A 20,981-nucleotide genomic window follows, 5' to 3' on the forward strand; every position below is an offset into this window, starting at 1 on the left:
AGGATGTTCTACCAGTCTGTTGTTGCAAGCATCCTCTTCTATGCAGTAGTATGCTGGGGAGGAAGCACAAGGAAGAATGATGCGGGGCGAATTGACAGGCTGGTAAGGAAAGCTGGCTCTGTAGTGGGAGCTGAACTGGAGTGCATCACTTCACTATCTGACAAAAGGACCCTGAACAAACTGATCAACATCTTGGACAATGAGTGTCACCCACTCCACAGCACTATTGTTAAGCAGAAGAGCCTGATCAGCTGGAGACTTCGCTCACTGCCTTGCACAACAGACAGACTGAGAAAGTCATTTATCCCCAGGGCCATTGAACTGTTCAATGCTTCACTTAAGGGAAGAGGAGAGATAGACTTCTCTGCATAGTCTGTCTGCCTCTTCACCCCCTCCATGTTTGGATACTGTCTGTCCATTAGCCACTTTTTACCACTAGCCACTTTTACCACGGTCTTTCTGCCTCACTGTTTGCGTGCTCCCTGTTTGCATCCCTCCATACCACAGCCGAACTGTGGCCACACTTATACCTTTTCTTAAAATAGTTAAATATGTAGATATATAGACTTTATTTCTGCATTGTTGCACTGTTGGACTTACTCATTTGCACTATCACCATGAACACTATCACCATTGCACTCACTCACACAGAGCACCTTACCTTACCTTACTATGCACAGAGGATCACAGGCTCAGTCCCTGCCTCAGTCATTGCAAGCGCCTCTGATTGATTAATCACCACTATGGGGATACTGTTTTTAGAATTGATTTAGATTAAGTGTTAGTTAGTATAATTTGTATTTTAGTATATTCTTTATCTTCGACTGTCCTTATTGCTTAGTTGTGTTTTTATATTATATACTTTAATTACTTTTCTGCTGTTAATGAATGTGTGTGTGTGTTGTCTGTATGCTACTGAGACCTTGAATTTCCCCTGGGGATCAATAACGTATCTATCTATCTATCTATCTATTGTTGAGGGATAGCCTATTTCATCATTCATGGAGGCGAGTATTGCTTTAGGTAAGGCAGACATATCTTGGCTCTTTGCATAATTGTTTTAAGTATATAACGATGACAGTTCCACAAAATTCTTGAGCTTATTTTATTTTAAGTGGTCATGTGTTCTACCTTCAAATTCCAGTGACAAATAAAAAACACTTAGAAAAGAATAATAATAATAATAATAATAATAATAATAAAAAAACATTGATGTATCTCCCTGAATGTAGACAGTTTATTTTCCAGTTTCAACTTTGGATTTCTTTAGAGACCATGCATAAACTTACTTAGATGACTTGATAGATAAATTATTGCATCCTGCAAGAATATAGGCCTACCTTTCTACCAAAAGTCAGCCACAGCTAAAATAGGATCTTTCTGTGAATTCCAAGATGTAAGCCACCAAGTTAATGACACTAACCATTTAAAATCATGATTAACACTGACAGACAAAACATTTCTACTGGGATATCCATAGTCCAAATCAAGACTCGCAATCAATTTGGCATCAGAGATGCACTGCCAAGAGCTTCATGCTTTACACCAAAACACTCTGTGTCTCATAGCTACAGCGGAGCAGCAAATGTCCCATGTAGCAAAACATCCTGCACAGTTATGCAGATTATCACAAGGTGGAAACTGGTGCCCACGGTAACCACCTTTGCGCCACTCTTGTCCCAGTGAGTGGAGTGATCCTGCGACATACTCAGTAAAGAATGCAGCTATTTAATGCTGAAGACCCATTTGAACTTCTTTTCAAATAGATCCTTCAGTCTGGCTCCCATTTTCCCATACTCATTGTTCTGTTGGGAACAGGAGAGAGAATGTGAGGAGGTAAAAAAAATCAATAATATTTGCAAATGTACAACATACCATAAAATGGTTGCAAGAATTGTTTGTTAGCACACAATACTTCATCTGAGTTGTACGCACTTGACGTCTAGAACATTCTACAGATCAACTTTAGGTGACACACACGCACGCACACACACACACCTTATTGAACGTTGTGCAGTTCTTAAAGATGAGCCGCACATCAGCAACAAACTCTCCCACTTTGCTGTACTCTCCCCGAAGCTTCTTGATAATCTTGTCTATCCACATGGGCTTGCTGATGACAGCAGCATAGTTGTCAAACTGTAACAGACAAATATTTGTTTTGATTAATTTAAACATCAGATGCATCAGCTCAAACTTAACCAAAACTGAATTAAAATGGATTCAAACGGATTCAAATGGACTTGAACCCTGAGAGAGAGAGGAGATAGGTCAAGTCAAGTCATTTATAGCACATTTAAAAACAACAGGGGTTGAGCCAAAGTGCTGAACAAAGAAAAGGTTAGCTAATAAGTCATAACAATAAGACCATACATCTACACAAAGGCCATACATCTACACAAACTAAGTGTGATTATTTGTGGCAAGACAGCATTAGTAGCAGCGACAAGAAAATAGATAAGATAAATAAAAATAAAATAAGACCAAAAACATAATTCTGTATTAAAAGGGGATCTGAGGTCACCCTCTTGAATAGAGCATCACACCCCAACAATAATCTCTTTGCTTAAATATTTTTCTCCTCGTTGTCAAAACTATGGATAGACCTTTGAAACTAAAGGAAAAAGAAATAGTGAATACTCTAATAGTGAAGACTCTTGGAGACACGTACAGAAGAACGGCATGTGTTTAAAGGTGCTGTACATTTTTGAGGCTGAGGCTCACTCTCCCTCAGTGGATTTCTGGTGGCGTTGTTCCTCAGATCCCCGGAACCATGGGCCGGCCCTAGTGTCATCTTTAAAGTTCCCACTCACATTAGGTCATCATTTTGGTCTAAGTAACTAATTAATTCATTGATATGACATCATACAGACTTACCTGGCCATATGCATTGCCTAAAGACAAATGCTGCATGCACGCACACACACACAATAAAGGAGTAACCCAAGGCAAAGAACACTTACAGTGAGACAAGGGTCCTGCATGAAGATGAGCTCCTTGTCTTCTTTCAACAGATACAGAAGTAGATATTGGCAGTGCTACAAATATGACAGACAAGAACACATAATCAATAACACTGACAAACCCACCCAATCAGCACAGCACAATGTTTCATTTCATTGAATTAATCTAATCTCTTAATCTATCAATGGCAGAGTATTTCGGCACTCACAAATTCGATAGCTCTGAAGAGCCAAATGTGCAGAAAATCACAAAACAACACATGCAAATTCAGAAAATATTGCCATCAATTTCAAAACACATGCAAAGCATTTTAGGAAATGCTGCAAATGCACAAATTATAATAATATATAATAATAAAAACCTAAAACTAAAATAATAATAATAATAATAATAATAATAATAATAATAAATAAAATATAGCTGCAAGCAGCAATGAGGGGGCCAAGCAGAATAGGCCGGACTAGCCACGGCGACAAGATAGAACTCAGCAGACAGTCGCGATCAACACTTTCAACAAGTGTCACATCAAACATAACTGATTTTGTAGGGCTGAAACAGGGCTGAGTATTGCCACCGCCTCCGCCAGCCAGCCCCCCCACCTAATCACCCCTGTCCGTCCCACCCCGTCCTGCCCCGCCCTACCACGCACGCATTAGAATGAACTGGATGGAATATGTTGTCATCTGTTTCACATCCAAAAATAAAAGATCGATAAAACACATCGCAACTACAGATCAAAATGCAATATTGCTAATTGCAGCACCCCCTACAGGTCAAAGGTCAACTACTTTCGAAGTGTTATCATTTTTAATAACCCACGTTTCACAATATACTGTGCAAATAAAGGCCTAGACTCGCGATCAACTAATGTTGTTGCGCTGCATTGCCTCTAAGTGTCGCCAACTGACGATACACATTGGAAATGTGCGTAGGCCTACGCCAGACATGAAGTTTGCGTGGAGGACCTCACATTCTCACGTTCAAGTCAGCCTTCGTACATCCGCACGTGAGCGTGAGAAGTGACGTACGCAGCATTTTTGTGCGTATGCAAGCTTTGTACATGAGGCCCCTGGTCTGTTTTATTTCACGTGAATATTGCAAAGTACCACACACACACATGCTTTCATCATGTGATCACATGTGTTGCATGCATGCACCTGATTACGCAAATGAAGTCGCGCTGACAACGTGTTACAATTGTCACGAGAATAACAGGACACGCAAATATCTCTGCTCTTACCTCAGACGGATGTTCAATGTCCACATCAGAGTCGTCATTAGATGTAAAAATAACCCTGATCTCTTCATCAGTAAGCTGACGCCTTTTCAAATGTGCCATGACTAATATTATCGATGAAATTGTATAGCGTCTGTAAATACTACGAATGTTTTCTGAATGAATGAACTTCGAGATGCCGGTCGCTGTAATGTTTTGCATTGACGGACTTGATGGATGCACTGCTATTGCGCAAATAAAGCTGTGATTATAATGGGACAAGATAAAGATGTATGTGCATTTCTTGTGCGAGTTTTAATGTCATGAATGTAGCAAACTAGGTTTCCTGAGCCGTGCGTTACTGAAAGCTTCATAGCTCGTGAATGAACGATGTTTGTTTCCAGCATTCCGTACATTTCGCGGTCATTTTGATTTTCATCTTTTCAGTGGCCATGAGATTTGACTAAACACTGAATAACATCATCATTTAATTTAGAAAAATCACTCATTTTGCTTGTTTTATTGTGCTTGGTGTAATGACTGACATTCAGAAATATGGCAATAAATGGCAGTGAAGCTAGAAACATTTGTAGCCTCCTGTAAATAAACGTCTTCCCAATACTTGCCACTTCCGTGGATTTTGTCATGTACAGTATAGCCCGACCACACAATCATAATATAAACTAGATCTGCAAAATGTGGACATAACAAAATGGTAGTGGCAAAGTGATTTGCGAGAGACCATTTTTGACTTTGAGAATGTACAATGTCAGCCCATGTTAGCCAAACAGTGGTAGCCCATTGTTAAGCAGCAATTAGAATACTTATGTAGCAACATTCCAAACACAAAAGTGTGACGGTACGCTTTTACGGATAGTTACGTTCTTAAGGGTTAAGCAGTCACAGCAAGTTCCATGCCATACAACCCAAGATTGGCTAAGTTACAAGGTCAAGTTTCACATCAAAACATAACTGATTTTGTGGGGCTGAACCAGGGCTGAGTGTCGCAGCCCCCTCCCCCAGCCAGCCCACCGCCGCAACCGCCTCTGCCCATCCCACCCCGTCCCACCCTTGCACGCACACATTAGAATGAACTAGATGGAACTTGCTGTCATCAGTTTCACATCAAAAATAAAAGATTGACTGAGATATGATCACACTTGCTGTGATTTAAACATAGAGGTCAAGAATTGACGTCATAGGGTGTGTTGAACTCGGCTTGGCCCAAGGATTCCAATGATACCTCATTTTGCCATTCGGGTCAACAGGTCAAAAGTTACGTCCGTGAACACAAGTCCAACTTTGGCCTGTTGGTGGCGCTAGAGCGCTTGAGGTGCCGGCATGAAACTTGGTGAAATGAATTATTGGACTGTCCCCAATTAGTGTGCAAAATGTTATAACTTTTTACCAGACGGTTCTATGGGCTGCCATTGACTTCCATTGCAAAATAATGCGCATCAGCAACTACTGGCCAAAATGCATTTTTGTCAATTACGGTGCCCCCTAGAGGTCAAATGTCACCAAATTTCTTGAGCGTCCTCCCGATGGGGTCTGAGGTACATGTACTAAGTTTGGTTTTGATACATGAAAGCGTTGCTGAGATATGAAATCACTTCCTGTTTGGCGGCTTCGCCACCAATTTCGATTGGCTGTTACGGGTGAACGCTTTTGTCAATCGTTCCAGAAAATTAAACACTGATAAGGCATGGTCTGAAGATGGTCTGAGCCAATTTTGGTTAAAGTCAGATGAAATTTGTGACCAGTGAAAACTTTTTAGTGTTTTTGATTAAATTCAATATGGCGGCCGAATCAATTATGTTGACATCACAAGTTGGCCTGGGTCAGCCTAAGGACATCCAAAAGTACTACCAGACACCACTAGTATGTTTTAATTCCAAACACATCAACAGCTACAGGCCAAAATGCATTTTCGCTAATTACAGCGCCCCCTAGAGGTCAAAGGTCACCAGATTTTTTGAGTGCTCTACAGATGGGGATATAAGTCCATGTACTAAGTTTGGTTATGACAGATGAAAGGGTTGCTGAGATATGAGCTCACTTCCTGTTTGGCGGCTTCGCCGCATATTTTGATTGGTTGTTACGGGCGAACGGTTTTAGTTCCGAAGACAAAAATCGATAACTTTTGTGCGGATTGGTCTGAAGATCATATGTATTAAGTTTCGTTAAAATCGGACAAACTATGTGAGGCGTGAAACTTTAGTTTCACTTTCGATAAAATCCAAAATGGCGGAAAATCCATCATGGCGGAAAATGACGTCATAGGGTGCGTTGAACTCGGCTTGGTCCAAGGATTCCAACGGTACCTCATTTTTCAAAATCGGATCAACAGGTCAAAAGTTACGTGCGTGAACGCACGTCCAACTTTGGCCTGTTGGTGGCGCTAGAGCGCTGGAGGTGCCGGCATGAAACTTGGTGCAATTAATTTTTGGCCTGTCCCCAATCAATGTGCCAAATTTCACAACTTTTTACCAGACGGTTCTATGGGCTGCCATAGACTCCCATGGCGGAAGAAAGTATAATAATAAGAAATCATAGAATCACAATGGGTGCCTTCGCAGCTTCGCTGCTTGGCCCCCAATAATAATAATAAAAAAAGAATAAAATAAATAGCATAAAGCAACCAGAGGTAACTTGGTGAAAACAAACAGGCTTTGGCTATGACGTTAGCCGGCCAGACGAATGTGATTGAGCTCAAAGATGTTAGCCAACTTACTCACCAGCATGTTGGGTAAGATGCTGCCGTCTAGGGCCTCCTCCAGAGTCTTTGTGCGATGGCAGAACTCTTTGGCCTTCTCCACTATGCAGAAGGTGCACATCCACCGGTCTCTGTTTTGGGGAGACCAGCATACGAATACAGATATTCACATGCACAAAAACGCAATTCAAACATGCATGTGGCTGTTGCCAAGTATATACAGTAGATATGGCATATAATGACGTACAAGGACAAAACATTAAGACTCAGGAAGACAACAAAGCATTAACATTGAAACATTAACACATCCTATATGTATCTTCCCCGCGTGCTACCTGTTATAATATCTAGACGTGTGTGCATTCTTACATTACAACCTCACAGCAGGACAATTGGGACTAGAAGACTCACCCAAGGTTCTGATCCAGTGAGGGTAGGTGACATGCGTGGTGGAACGACCGCGGACAGCCATCGCAGCATACCAACTCAGTGTCTTGGCAGCAGATGAAGCAGAGGTCATCGTTGTTCTGGTCGGACTGCACATGGGAGGGAGAGAGAGAGAGAGAGAGAGAGAGAAAGAGAAAGATTATTATTAGGGCCCGAGCACCGAAGGGCGCAAGGCCCTATTGTTTTTGTAAGGATTATTATTATTCCACTTTTTTGCTTTCCTGTTTTTGAGGTAGTTAACATGGTCGAAAACTCTTGAAATTTGGCACACACGTCAGGGGTCACGCATCGCAGTTAGGTACAAGAGCTTGACCCTGGGCGTGGCCTTAGGTGACTGATCCCGTGGTTGGCAAATATTTTGAGGTGGTTAACATAATTGAAAAGTCTTGAAATTTGGCACACACATCAGGTGTCACACAAAGCAGCTAGGTAAAAAAGCTTGGCCCCGGGTATGGCCCAGAGACTCGCTAGCGCCCCCTTATGTCACTGTGACTTGTGGTTGGCATATAGTTTTAGATACACACACCAAATTTGGGGGGTGTATGTAACTCCCAAAAACCAACAACTTTTGTATTAACATGCCATTAGCTACGCCCACAGGAAGTGAGGTAATTGAGAATTTGTGCGTTGTGGACATGATCAATTTTAACGTACTCCTCCTAGACGGTTGATCCGATTCATGTCAAAGTTGGTATACATGATGCCGAGATGTTCCTGATTCTAAATTGTGAAGCCTTTTTTTGATATGTTGTAATTTGACAAAATGGCGAAATTGTTAATTTTAATACCGTTCCACACAAACAATAAATGTGTCATAATTCACCATGCATGGCTTGAAATGTTTTAAATTTCACAGGTCATTAAAGACCATGTTAATGATAATATTCACATGCCCATAATGCATGTTTGGCATAGCGCCACCAACTGGCAACAGAAAGAATGACAATTATCCTGATGTCACATGATCAATTTGAACATACTCCTCCTAGACGGTTTGTCAGATTCATTTGAAATTTGGCAAACATTATGCCAAGATGTCGCTGATGTTAAATTGTGAATGGATTTTGGAATGTTGTAATATATTTGATATGATTTTAATATCTCACCACATAAACAGAAAATGTGTCATAAATCACAGTGCATTGAATGAATGGTCTGAAACTTCTCAGGTTAATAGATATCATGATTATGATGATATCCAGACACCCAATGGGCCTGCCTGGCATAGCGCCACCACCTGGCCAAGCAGGAAATGTGCCAGAAATGGACAATGCCTTAAGTGATTGATCTGAAACTTTATGAAATATTGGATATCATCATTGTAATTATATTACCACATATAATTCACATGCCTAGCATAGCACCACCATCTGGCCAAACAGGAAATATGCCAGAAATGCTCTATGCTTTGAATGAATGGTCTGAAACTTCTCAGGTTAATAGATATTATCAATATGATGATATCCAGAGACCCTATGGCCTGCCTGGCATAGCACCACCACCTGGCCAAGCAGGAAAATGTGCCAGAAATTGGTAATGCCTTTATTGGTTGATCTGAAACTTTACAAAATATTGGATATCATTATTGTGATGATATTCACATGTGTAATTCACATGCCTAATATAGGGCCACCATCTGGCCAAAAAGTGTATCAGAAATGTTCTTTGCTTAAAATGAATAATCTGAAATTTCTCAGGTTAATATATATTATGATTATGATGACACACAATGGGCCTGCCTTGCATTGCGCCCCCACCTGGCCAAGCAAATAACTGTGCCAGAAAATAACATGCAAAAACAAATAGTACACACATCATATATGTACATTTTACAACTGCACCACATCGGTGCTTTGTTGGGTTCTGAAATGTCACGGGTTGCGGCCCGCAGGTGCTCGGGCCCGCCATTGCCGCTATATTTATTATTATTATTATTATTATATATTTTTTTTCTTTCCTTTCATTATTTCATCTTATCTCTATACCAATACTTATGTAAAGTTGATTATTAACATGTTATACTTGTAGCTTTGGCAACAGTGACTTTACTCATTCATGCCAATAAAGCACCATTTGATTTGATTTGATTCAGAGACAGATAGAGACAGAGAGAGAGATTGGGGTAACTACAATCACAATGAGGAAACAGACCAATTCTTTGCTTCAATGATTATGATGTTGTTGAGGTATATTTCAATTTAAAGTGATACATTAATTAGACTATTCATCATTTCTCCTACACCTCTTTTAAATCAAGAAATCACAAAGGATTTGGGGAAACCAAATGAGGTTTTGAGTTTACAGTAGAGGAAGTGGTAGAGGATGTACGGTATGTCAGCCTAAAACTACGGTGAAAGGTTAACACACAAAGAGAACGTCAAAATTGAATGTCTGCTAGACATCCTAACAGGAAATGCATGTCATTTGCTGGTAAGACAAAGAGCATTGGCTCCAACATGACAAGGAGATTAAGAAATAGTACAATAAGTGTCATTAAGTGCCAATTAAGTAAGTCAATAAGTGTCAACATTTGAGATGCTCTCTAACTATCTATTTGTGCATGTCATGTTGATCACATTGTTTACATATTATTAGACAGACTAGCCATATGGGCTGCACTCTGCTTGTCACACACACACACACGTTTTAGCAAAGCAAGCTTTAGTGGTGTCCTGCTGTTACACGCTCTCGCATGCAAGCAGATTTCTTCTGCAGAGATGCGCTCACTTGTCATCAAAATACCAACACGATGTTTGATTTTGTGCTCCTTGCACTTAAAGGGAATGGCAGATGTCACGCTCATTGGTTTAATGCTCTTAAAGGGAATGGCAGAAGTCATTGGTTTAATGGGAAAAATAGCAAAAGTGAATTCAGACACGCTCTAAACGTCTATGCACATCACAACGCTTCATACTATGTTCTTAGATCACTAAATTAGGGCCCAATGTGTTATGGATGTTGAAGTAACAGGAAATGTTCTCTGCTCTGAAATATTCCACAGATGCGAGATATGGTGGCCCGGGATTCTGTGCTCTCATTGCTAGGTCCTAGGTGCTGTGTTGAAACCAACTTTTGAGCTCACAGAAACCCCTTCACTGAAACCTCTATTCTGTGTCTGGTAAAGGAAGTGACTCCTGTACTTAAGTGTAATGAATTCTTTGTTTTTGTGTGCTATGATCTTCTGTAAGACAGAAGTTAGATCAGTGTTTCCCATACATTAACTAATTTGTGGCGGCCCACCACACTCATATGTGAGAATGCTGTTCATAGACTTCAGTTCAGCATTCAACACCATAATACCACAACAACTCATCAGCAAACTGGACAAGCTAGGATTCAGTACCTCCCTCTGCAACTGGCTGCTGGATTTCCTGTTGCAGAGACCACAAGCAGTACGTGTCGGGGACAACACCTCAAGCACTCTGACCCTGAGCACGGGGGCCCCTCAAGGGTGTGTGCTCAGCCCCCTGCTCTTCACACTGCTAACACATGACTGTACAACCACTCACAGCTCCAACCATCTGGTGAAGTTTGCGGACGACACAACACTGGTGGGCCTCATCACTAAGGGCGATGAGGCTCACTACAGAGAAGAAGTAGACCTGCTGGCTAAATGGTGCAAAGACAACAACCTCCTGCTAAATGTCAGCAAGACCAAGGAGATTGTTGTCAACTTTCAGAGAGGCCACAAACAACTGCCACCACTGTCCATCGACGGAGATGCTGTGGAGAGAGTGAGCAGCACAAAATTTCTGGGGGTGCACATCAGCGACGACCTCTCCTGGACCACCAACACAGCATCACTGGCGAAGAAAGCCCAGCAGCGTCTCTACTTCTTGCGCAAATTGAAGAAGGCAAGTGCCACGCCTCCTGTCATGACTACATTCTACAGAGGGACCATCGAGAGCATCGTCTCCAGCAGCATCACAGTGTGGGGCGGAAGCTGCACAGATCAGAACAGGAAGACCCTCCAGCGCACTGTTAACACAGCTAAGAGGATCATTGGAGCACCACTCCCCTCCCTGCAGGACATTTACACCACCCGCCTCACCCGCAAAGCACTAATGATTGTCAAGGATACAACCCACCCTGCACACGAACTGTTCAGCCTCCTGCCCTCTGGAAAGCGGTACAGGAGCCTCCGCTCCCGCACCACCAGACTGGCAAGTAGCTTCATCCACCAAGCAATCAGGATGCTGAACACTCTACCCACTCTCCCATCACTGACAGCCCCCCCCCCCACCCACCAGCCAGCCAGGAACCTAGGAAACTAGGATCCTGTCTACCCTAACCCCCCCCCCCCCCCCCCCAAACACCGCCCTGTGGAACTGCACTGTGACTGCGCAGCCTAACGTGTTGCTGCTTCACATCAGAGTATAGAGGAGTATACAGACACTGTAACCTCTTACATCACCAAGTGCATCGATGATGTGACCCACACAAAAGACATCATCACTCGGGCTAACTGGAAGCCATGGCTGACAGGGGATGTCCTCAGGCTGCTGAGGGCCAGAGACAAAGCCTACAGAGCTGGGGATGAAGCTGGCATGAAAACAGCGAGAGCCAACCTGTCCCGTGGCATCAAGGAAGCAAAAAAGGAATACACTCACAAGATAACCACCCACTTCAAAGACAGCAGGAACGCACAAAGCCTATGGCAGGGCATTCAGGCCCTCACAGACTACAAGCCCGCGCCACAGAGCTGTGAGAGCAACATCCCTCTGCTCAACAACCTGAACCGCTTCTTTGCTCGCTTTGAAGCACAAAACAGCACCTGCCCACAGAAGACCCATCCCCCTCTACATGAGCAGCCCCTGTGCCTCTCTGCCGACAGCGTGAAGAGGACACTTGCTGCCATCAACACCCGTAAGGCAACAGGTCCAGACAACATCCCAGGTCGTGCGCTGAAGGACTGCGCAGGGGAGCTTAAGGATGTCTTCACAGACATCTTTAACACTTCCCTGAAGCAAGCCATCGTCCCATCATGTTTCAAAGCTGCCACCATCATACCTGTGCCGAAGAAAACTGCTCCTTCCTGCTTCAATGACTACCGCCCTGTGGCACTGACACCCATCATCATGAAGTGCTTTGAGCGGCTTGTCATGTCACATATCAAAAGCCATTCTCCCCCCCACCCTGGACCCCTTCCAGTTTGCATACCGAGCCAAGCGGTCTACAGAGGATGCAATCTGCTCTGCCCTCCACCCAGCCCTCACCCACCTGGAAAAAAGAGACTCATATGTGAGATTGCTGTTTATAGACTTCAGTTCTGCATTCAACACCATAATACCACAACAACTCATCTGCAAACTTGACAAACTGGGACTCAGTACCTACCTCTGCAACTGGCTACTGGACTTCCTCTGTCAGAGGCCCCAAGTAGTACGTGTTGGCAACAATACCTCAAGCAGCATCACACTGAGCACAGGGGCCCCCCAAGGCTGCGTGCTCAGTCCGCTGCTCTTCACCCTGCTGACGCATGACTGCACTGCAACCTACAGCAACAATCACATAGTGAAATTTGCTGACGACACAACTCTGGTGGGTCTCATCACCAAGGGCGACGAGACTCAATACAGGTTGGAGGTCGACCATCTGACCACGTGGTGCAGGGACAACAACCTCCTGCTGAACGTCAGCAAGACCAAAGAGATTGTTGTTGACTTCCGGAGAGGTCACACCCAACACCTGCCACTGACCATCGACGGTGCTGTGGTGGAGAGAGCGAGCAGCACCAAATTCCTGGGGGTGCACATCAGTGAAGACCTCTCCTGGACCACCAACACTGCATCACTGGCGAAGAGAGCTCAGCGCCGCCTGTACTTCCTGCGGAAACTCAGGCGAGCAAGTGCTCCACCAGCCATCATGACCACATTCTACCGAGGCACCATTGAGAGCATCCTCTCCAGCTGTATCGCTGTGTGGGGCGGAAGCTGCACTGAATACAACAGGAAAGCCCTGCAGCGCATAGTGAACACAGCTGGAAGGATTATTGGTGCTTCACTCCCCTCCCTGAAGGACATTTACACCACCCACCTCACCCGCAAGGCGACCAAAATTGTGAGTGATGCAAGTCACCCCGCTCACAATCTGTTTGATCTACTGCCCTCTGGGAAGAGGTACAGAAGCCTGCGCTCCCGCACTACCAGACTCACCAACAGCTTCATACACCAAGCTGTAAGGATGCTGAACTCTCTCCCTCCTCTCCCCCCTCCACCCTCAGCTACATAACATCCTGGACATTGGACCCACAATGGCCGCCTGCACTACTCCACTTGCACACTTGCACACTTTACAACTTGGTGTTGTTGTCCTGAAAACACAACACTTCTGCTGCTCTTACATAACTTGCACCACTATGCCACTTTCTTTCTTACTTAGGTCAAACAGAACTACCCAAGCCTTTATTGGCCTGACTTTGCACTAGTATTTTATTGACTGTCTATGCACAATTTCAACCAAATTTTGCTGCTCTTATTTTTTCATTATTATATGTGCCCTCTTATTTACTTATTTACTTACTTTTTTGTTTACTTGAATGTTATGTTTGTCTGTGGACTTAAATTGGTAAAATATGTCTTGTCTTCACCGTGGGATAGTGAGAAACGTAATTTCGATCTCTTTGTATGTGGAACATGTGAAGAAATTGACAATAAAGCTGACTTTGACTTTGATCAAGCCTGATTATACTTGAAATTACTGCATACTGCATATCAATGTAAATATACAGGTCACACAAGCACAAGTTTAAACTTCATGTAACTGTTAAGACTATATAAATATACAACACAACTACCTCTATTTTTTTTTTATATATATGTCCTATATTTCTATTTTGATACATACATGTTCTATATTTCAGTCTTGCACTTTAATTTAATGTTTATTGTCTATGGCTATGTCTATAGTATGTCTATGTCTGTATTTAAAGCATGTCTATGTCTGCATGGGAAAGTAAGAAACGAAATTTCAATTCTTTGTATGACCAGTGCATGTAAAGAAATTGACAATAAAAGCCGACTTGACTTGACAGTATCAAAACTGACCACCACGCAATGATTTTCTATGTTGTACTATTGAAATGGGATAAAATTCTTTAGAATAGAATACTGTTAGAATACTGTTGGGTTGTCGAGGCGAGGTTAGCACACTATAAAGTTACAGCTACTTCGAAATATCGACTTCTCATGCAAGGCAAGTATAACTATGGGCTATTCCTCTTATTGACTCCGACTCAGAACCCCCCCACACCCCCTTCACCTACCACCACAAATACAATTCAATTCTGTGGGAAACACTGTAGATGAAATAAGACACATAAGACATTTACACAAAATCATTATTATTGATAGATTTACTTACTGGGTCTTCAGACTTGCACACATCACACTCACAAAACAGAGAATGAAGTTGTAGAATCATTTTCTGGAATCAGAATGATAAAACAATAATTATTTTACACATTGCACATATTATGCAATACTGAGTTTTCTTCAAATACTACTCGAATTGCATTACTACTGAGAATTCATTTCCCAGTAACTTAAAGCAGCACTAAAAACATTGCTCTTGGGGTAACCCTACAGTTGAGAAGCGCCAAAATAAACAAACTAAATATGCGTCTTTTGCAACAAAGTATGAACATAACTTAGATAACTTAGGGGGGGGGCTTCCTATGGCTGTTTTACAAGCGATAAGACCTGCGACAGTTCGCCCTATTAATAGTTTAGGGGTCATCTAAATTATTTTGGAAACGTTATTTTAAGGTAAAAAAAAAATAAAAAAAAATTAAAAAAAAACTTAAGGGGGCGTGTGCATGAAGGACCCTATATATGCCCTATCTATATTTACTCATTTACACTTTTGGTCTTGTTTGTGAGCAAGTTATTCATGGAAACCAAGATAATGATTTGTGACTAACATCTGCGGTATGCCTTTACAAGGTGTTTTGGAATACAAGCTGTTTCTGTTGGGATAGTCTTGAGAGAGGACTGTCGTCTCCGCTCGAGCAAGTTGGCGCTTCTTGCATTATTAAGGTGGGTCAGGTCAACCTCGAGGGAATACCACAGATGTCGGTCGTTAGTGGCCACTGTTGATGAGTTGAGTAATATGGTCACAAAATGATATATGATATACCACAAATGGAGATGTAAGCTTGACAGGAGGGTATAAGTAGAAGTGTCTTTGTATTGTGTCTTCGGACTACACCTGTTAGCCACACGACGTTGAGTCCCCGGTACCAAGAATAAAGCTCTGTGAGATTTCTGACTGACTACGGACTCTGCCTGAGAACTTTTTGAGTAAATCCAGATGCACCACACCACACCACTTTCTGAGCAGCATGATTCAGTAGCTCTCTAAGCCTCAGCCCATGTTTACCTCAATAAGGGTGCCGAGAGGTTGGCCATGGCAGTGAATGTCCCGTCTCCACTTGCCGCTCTTGAGGCCAGCTCCCTCTTGTACAAACTCCTCAGGGGTCATCCAGCAACCTGATGTCCTGATGCATTTGCCAGTTTTCCCTGGGAAAGGCAAAGGAATACTCTCCTTGCATTTATAATTCCTACAAGATAAGATGCTACTGTCTGATGGAAAGTGAAAATTCTGTTTCCTATATCAAAGTATTATGTTGCACTTTGCAATAAATTGGCATTACCAATTTATGTTGCACTTGTTGGTCAGTTTTTAACATTGTCCATAACTCATACATATTAGGAAAGTAATTTTCATTTTCAGAACCAGCACATTTTTCTATCTACACACACCCAGACCCGCCGTCATAGACACTTACCTGAGGAAAACCGATCCTTCTGAAGAACTCCTTTCGCATTTCGACAAGTGACAGGCAATGAATTCTCCTGAAAGACGGAAGCATCGAAGTTGTCCTTAGTGCCATTTTTATTTGACGCATCCTCCTTCAGTGGAGACACTTTTTTTCTGTGACTTCCGTTCTCCTTTTTGGCCTCCACTTTCGGATTTCTGTGGGACTCTGAAGGAAAAGGATATGGATATGAACATAGGAATTCCCTAATGGAAATATACAGCTTGCGTGGCAAGACTGAAAGTTAGACATCTGAAAGCAATTAGTTGTGCATAAACTATGCTAACACAAGCAGACAAATGCTGGTGCTAGGTGTAAAATAAATAAAACATGAACAGTGGGAATTGTCATGAAATCAACTATATAATACATTCATGACACTGGGGCCATATGATATGTCTTTAAAGTGATTCTTTCCATTTAACAACACAGCAAGTATCATGATTTGACTCTACAATACCATTATAAATATCAAAATAAAGTCACTCAACTTGAAAGCAGACAGCTCATTTCATATATATTCTGAGACTCTACAACCATCTTAGTGCAGTACATTTGTCACTTATCAGGTTTCCTGTCCAATTTCTGCTGTGACCCAGAGGTCTTATGCCATCTTGTGGACTTGAAAGGTAACATTATCACAGAGTTGACATAACCAGAATAAAACTAAAAACATAATATCAAATAAATAAATATGTTATATTAAAACAGTTTATAGTAAAGTCATATGGTCAAATTGCAACTCTGTAAAGAAAATCAATTAGTTAGAAACAAGGTCAACATAAGACACTTTTTGAAGATCCCAAGACTATAACAAATACCTGGGAGAACACCTCACTGACGATCTAACATGGACTGTTAACACCCAGCACACACTGAGGAAATCTAGGCAAAGACTGTACTTCCATCAGAGCACCTCTCACTACCCTACAGGAGACCTACAAGAAAAGACTATGTACCAGGGCCCAAAGTGTCATAAAGGACTCTTCACATCCTGATCATGGACTTTTCAAAAGACTGAGGTCAGGCAAACGTCTCTGCTGCTACAAGACCAGAACAGAGAGACTTTTTTTTTAACACACTTGAACATGGACTGTACACACACACTGCACTTTTTTTATTCTCTCTTGCTATTTATTAAAATAGTTCATGATCTTTCTTTTTTTACACTTGCACAGAAAAAGCTGAACACCAAATGAAATTTCAATACATGCTTTACGTTAGTATTGCGATGTATGTGACAAATAAATAAACATCCTTGTATTGCTAGAACGAAGAGCATTAGGTAAATCATTCCCACTACGAGGAATCACAGAAGAAAAGAGTCTTGACTGTGACTTCTTAGTGTTGACCGAAGGCCAACTTAGCAGACGCACTATAAGATAGCAAGGTACAGCAGTAAGCGTCCTTATGGGCCAGAGTGAGGGATTTGAATTAACCTCTGGCTGCTATAGGAAGCCAACAACGAATAACTGACAGGATATGTAACTAATACCTACAGAAAACCCTACAAGTATAACTCCAAATACAGACATACCTGAAGGAGGTGAGTGATTCTTCTGAGAAGTCCTCTCTACCTTTTTACATGTTACTGTCAGCGCACTGTCTTGGAGGGTGTCCTGGACGTCGTCCATGAGGACATCCTTACCCAGCAGTCTCTCTGCCAGGATTCCGACTGGGAGTTCTCCTTCCACTCCTGTGAGTATGAGCTTTAAATCCCCGGTTTCTGAAGGCATATCAACACACAAAAAAAACCTTCACTCCAAGTTCTTGCAACACAAACATTTCCATTTGTGTTGTCTGAATGAATACTGACCGATTAGGGAGCCATCAGGGGCCCACATGGGAAATTCATCCTGAAAGGGAAGAAGAGGCAGACAATCTGTGTGACATGGTAAAGGCTGAAACTATCCAATTATGAGAATTCATATTCTCATCTGATGAAACAGTAAAAAAGTGTACTAAAGGACATATTATTTTGTCTTATTCTCATTATATCAAGACTGAGAATTCATTCCTTGCCATAACAAATGATGAAAAATAAAGCTGTCAAAGTGAGTTTGAAAGATGCACGTTGGCATTACAGATCGGTCTTACCTGATCTCCATTGAGCCCTTTTTTTGTGAAAGTGGGGCACGTCAAATGGCCATCCTGTAGGAAAATGAGATGTTAGACTGCTTTCTCCCGATTAAATTAATTTTACAATAAAATAAAAAAGTGTACATGCATGCCCAACAATGTTCCCTGCAGTCCTGCAAGATCCTCACCCTGGCACTTTTAAAAACCTATGGTGTGTATATCCCAGCACAACTTTATTTATCGAACACACTCTACACCAGTGTTTTTTTTTTTTACTTTTTCAGACCAAGGACCACTTAACCAGTAAAAAAACCTCACGGACCACCTAGCTATAAAAAAAAAAAAAAAAAAAAAAAAAAAAAAAGAGTAGACCTAGTCCAACAGTATATTACACAATAGGCCTACTCACTGAACCACCTTGGTCAATCAGACAATCAGTCTTTGCACCTTGCTTATTGTGTCAGAGGATTCATATGATTCAAACTGGCATAGCTTACATAGGCAGTGCTGGAGAACTGTTTGGATTTACATACATGGGGCAGCCGTGGCCTACTGGTTAGCGCTTCGGACTTGTAACTGGAGGGTTGCCAGTTCCAACCCCGACCAGTAGGCACGGCTGAAGTGCCCTTGAGCAAGGCACCTAACCCCTCACTGCTCCCCGAGCGCTGCTGTTGTTGCAGGCAGCTCACTGTGTCAGGATTGAGATAAATGCAGAGACCAAATTTCCCTCACAGGATCAAAAGAGTATATACTTACTTACTTATACAAGTTGGTTCAATATTGCTAACAACTCATCTATTATATTTTACCACGTCTACTCGCGGACCACTTGGGATAGCTTACAGACCACCAGTGGCCACCGGACCACACTTTGAGAAAAAACTGCTCTACAATACAGGGGAGACCGGACAGAGACAGGCCTGTTTATTTCCTGTATTTCTAGTTCTGAGACCAAAACAGAAATAGAAATGTAGAAATTAAGTTTACCCCTTGACTTTACCTGAATGAGTTCTGCCAGTGGGATATTTTGGCAACGGATAGTCTGCTTCCACTTCTTGCAAGAACCCTTCCCTGCAAATACCTCAAATTTTGTCGGAGTAAACCAGCTGCCATCGACTTCAATGCACTTTTCTCCTACAATGAAATATTTTGTTTGTTAAAGAAAGAAAGATATTGGATCGATCAAACCATGCAAATGCAATGGCCCGAAAACTTTTTATAGAGCAAAGCAAGATTACTGGCTTACCCTGGTAACTTTGGGAGTAACTGCTGATCTCCAAAAGAACACTTCTCTGCATGTAAAGTGACATCGTTTTGAGATCAACAGTAAATACCAAAGGTACCAGGGTAAGCAAGTAACCTCATTTCATAGTATACCCCTCAGCTCTTTGTGGGAGAACATCAGGGGCTTATCTTTGCGCTGTCTATTAAAACAAGCCAGTAGCCTAATCATACCTTTAGCCATCTTTTCCCTGTGAAGCACACCCTTCATAGTCCCACACTCAACAGGAAGCTCTGTCTTGTAGTTTGGCCAGTTCCAGATGTCATTCTCCTCTAAGATACAGGGGGGAAGGCATTTGCAAAAAATAAAATGCAATAAACTTGTCACAAATACCACTACCCCCAGTCAACACACTAATTTTAACTACAGCTGAAACTAAAGATGATAACTAACCTACAGTGATACAGCACAGAAAACAACACAGGAATAAACAACACTAACCTTCTTCTGCTTCTTCCACACTCCTTTTCTTTGCCTTCGTGTTGTTGGCCTCTTTATTTGAAGGGCAATTTATGCTCTGATGCAGCAACCTGTTGATTTTGGCGACGAGCTGCAGTACCTGCGCCTGGTCGTCGACTTCATTATTGAATGTGTGCTGCCTATTGCCACAGCGAGTTAAAAGTTTTTGTATTTTGCTGTCCCCCTCACTCTCTTTATGTATTTGACCAAGCTCTTCGAGCCTATCTCCACCTGTAAACAACACGACGGTGAACTGATCAACCTCGCGCTCTGGGAAGATTGTTTGTAGAGTATCCAGAACTCTCAAGGCTTTGCCTCCATGAAACCCCAGTGGAGTGACAAGAAGAAAGATTACGGGTAGTGCCTCGGACGAACTGAGGCAACGCTGAAATTCAGCTCTCAGCTCAGGCTCCTCCGTACTTGGTGTATCAATAACAATGATTTTCTTTCCGCGGATTGCAGTGGTTCGCGTTTCACACGTTTGCGTGACTGGATGAGGTCTGGTTCCAGAAACAAACTGCTTGCTGCCCAGAATGGTGTTGCCCACCGCACTCTTTCCAACCCCGGTGCCCCCACAGAGAAGGATTCTGAACTCGGACCGCATGCCTCATACCCTAGTATCGCTCTTTCATTGCAAATCCTGGAGATACGTTGCATGTAATCTAGACTGAACAGATAGGCCTATCAGCACTCAAACCACCGTGGTTACATGTGAAGTAACATTAACGTTAGCCCCTTACAAAATCCTTGTTTGATAAAAAGTGATTTGGCAGAAGCGCATACAGCGAACACATTGCGAACTTGTTACCGGAAGTGGATTAAATTCCGTGATCTCAAAGTTTTCCTCTTTGCAGTTCAAATGTAAACCCCACATTTTTTAGAGTGCATGGCTCTCTGCACCTGCAATGCATCTTTCAACTGACTTTTTAAAAATGTATAGCCTATATATATATATATATTTTCTTTTTTTTCCGGAATCCTGTCGTGCTGTTTTGTTTCT

The 20,981-nt window shown here is 42.3% G+C and overlaps 1 protein-coding gene across 2 annotated transcripts; it reads right to left on the reverse strand.

Moving 5' to 3' along the window:
- Positions 1-1,215: 1,215 nt before the first annotated feature.
- LOC121705368 lies at positions 1,216-20,981 on the reverse strand. 2 transcript variants are annotated; one of them, XR_006030777.1, is made up of 14 exons: positions 19,964-20,981; positions 19,696-19,794; positions 19,241-19,374; positions 18,259-18,312; positions 17,978-18,017; positions 17,699-17,887; positions 16,132-16,329; positions 15,723-15,862; positions 14,706-14,768; positions 7,308-7,432; positions 6,915-7,027; positions 2,964-3,038; positions 1,999-2,139; positions 1,216-1,805 (listed from the first exon to the last, which is right to left on the reverse strand). XR_006030777.1 is itself a non-coding variant. In XM_042086308.1 (14 exons), exons 1-14 carry the CDS (start codon positions 20,583-20,585, stop codon positions 1,725-1,727), a joined length of 2,070 nt encoding a protein of 689 aa, XP_041942242.1. In that variant the 5' UTR covers positions 20,586-20,980; the 3' UTR covers positions 1,216-1,724. The 2 variants fall into 2 exon arrangements, 1 of the variants encoding a protein (XP_041942242.1); XM_042086308.1 differs by having other exon boundaries at positions 6,919-7,027; positions 19,964-20,980.

This window comes from Alosa sapidissima, chromosome 3, assembly GCF_018492685.1.
Source record: "Alosa sapidissima isolate fAloSap1 chromosome 3, fAloSap1.pri, whole genome shotgun sequence".
NCBI lineage: Eukaryota > Metazoa > Chordata > Actinopteri > Clupeiformes > Clupeidae > Alosa > Alosa sapidissima.

Coding starts and splice junctions, on each gene's coding strand:
- LOC121705368 (XM_042086308.1), bottom strand. CDS start 20,585: ATGCGGTCCGAGTTCAGAATCCTTCTCTGTGGGGGCACCGGGGTTGGA. Junction 17,888..17,977: donor CCCTGATGGCTCCCTAATCG/GTCAGTATTCAT, acceptor ATATGCCTTCAG/AAACCGGGGATTTAAAGCTC. Junction 7,433..14,705: donor TGTGCAAGTCTGAAGACCCA/GTAAGTAAATCT, acceptor TCCCATGTGCAG/TCCGACCAGAACAACGATGA.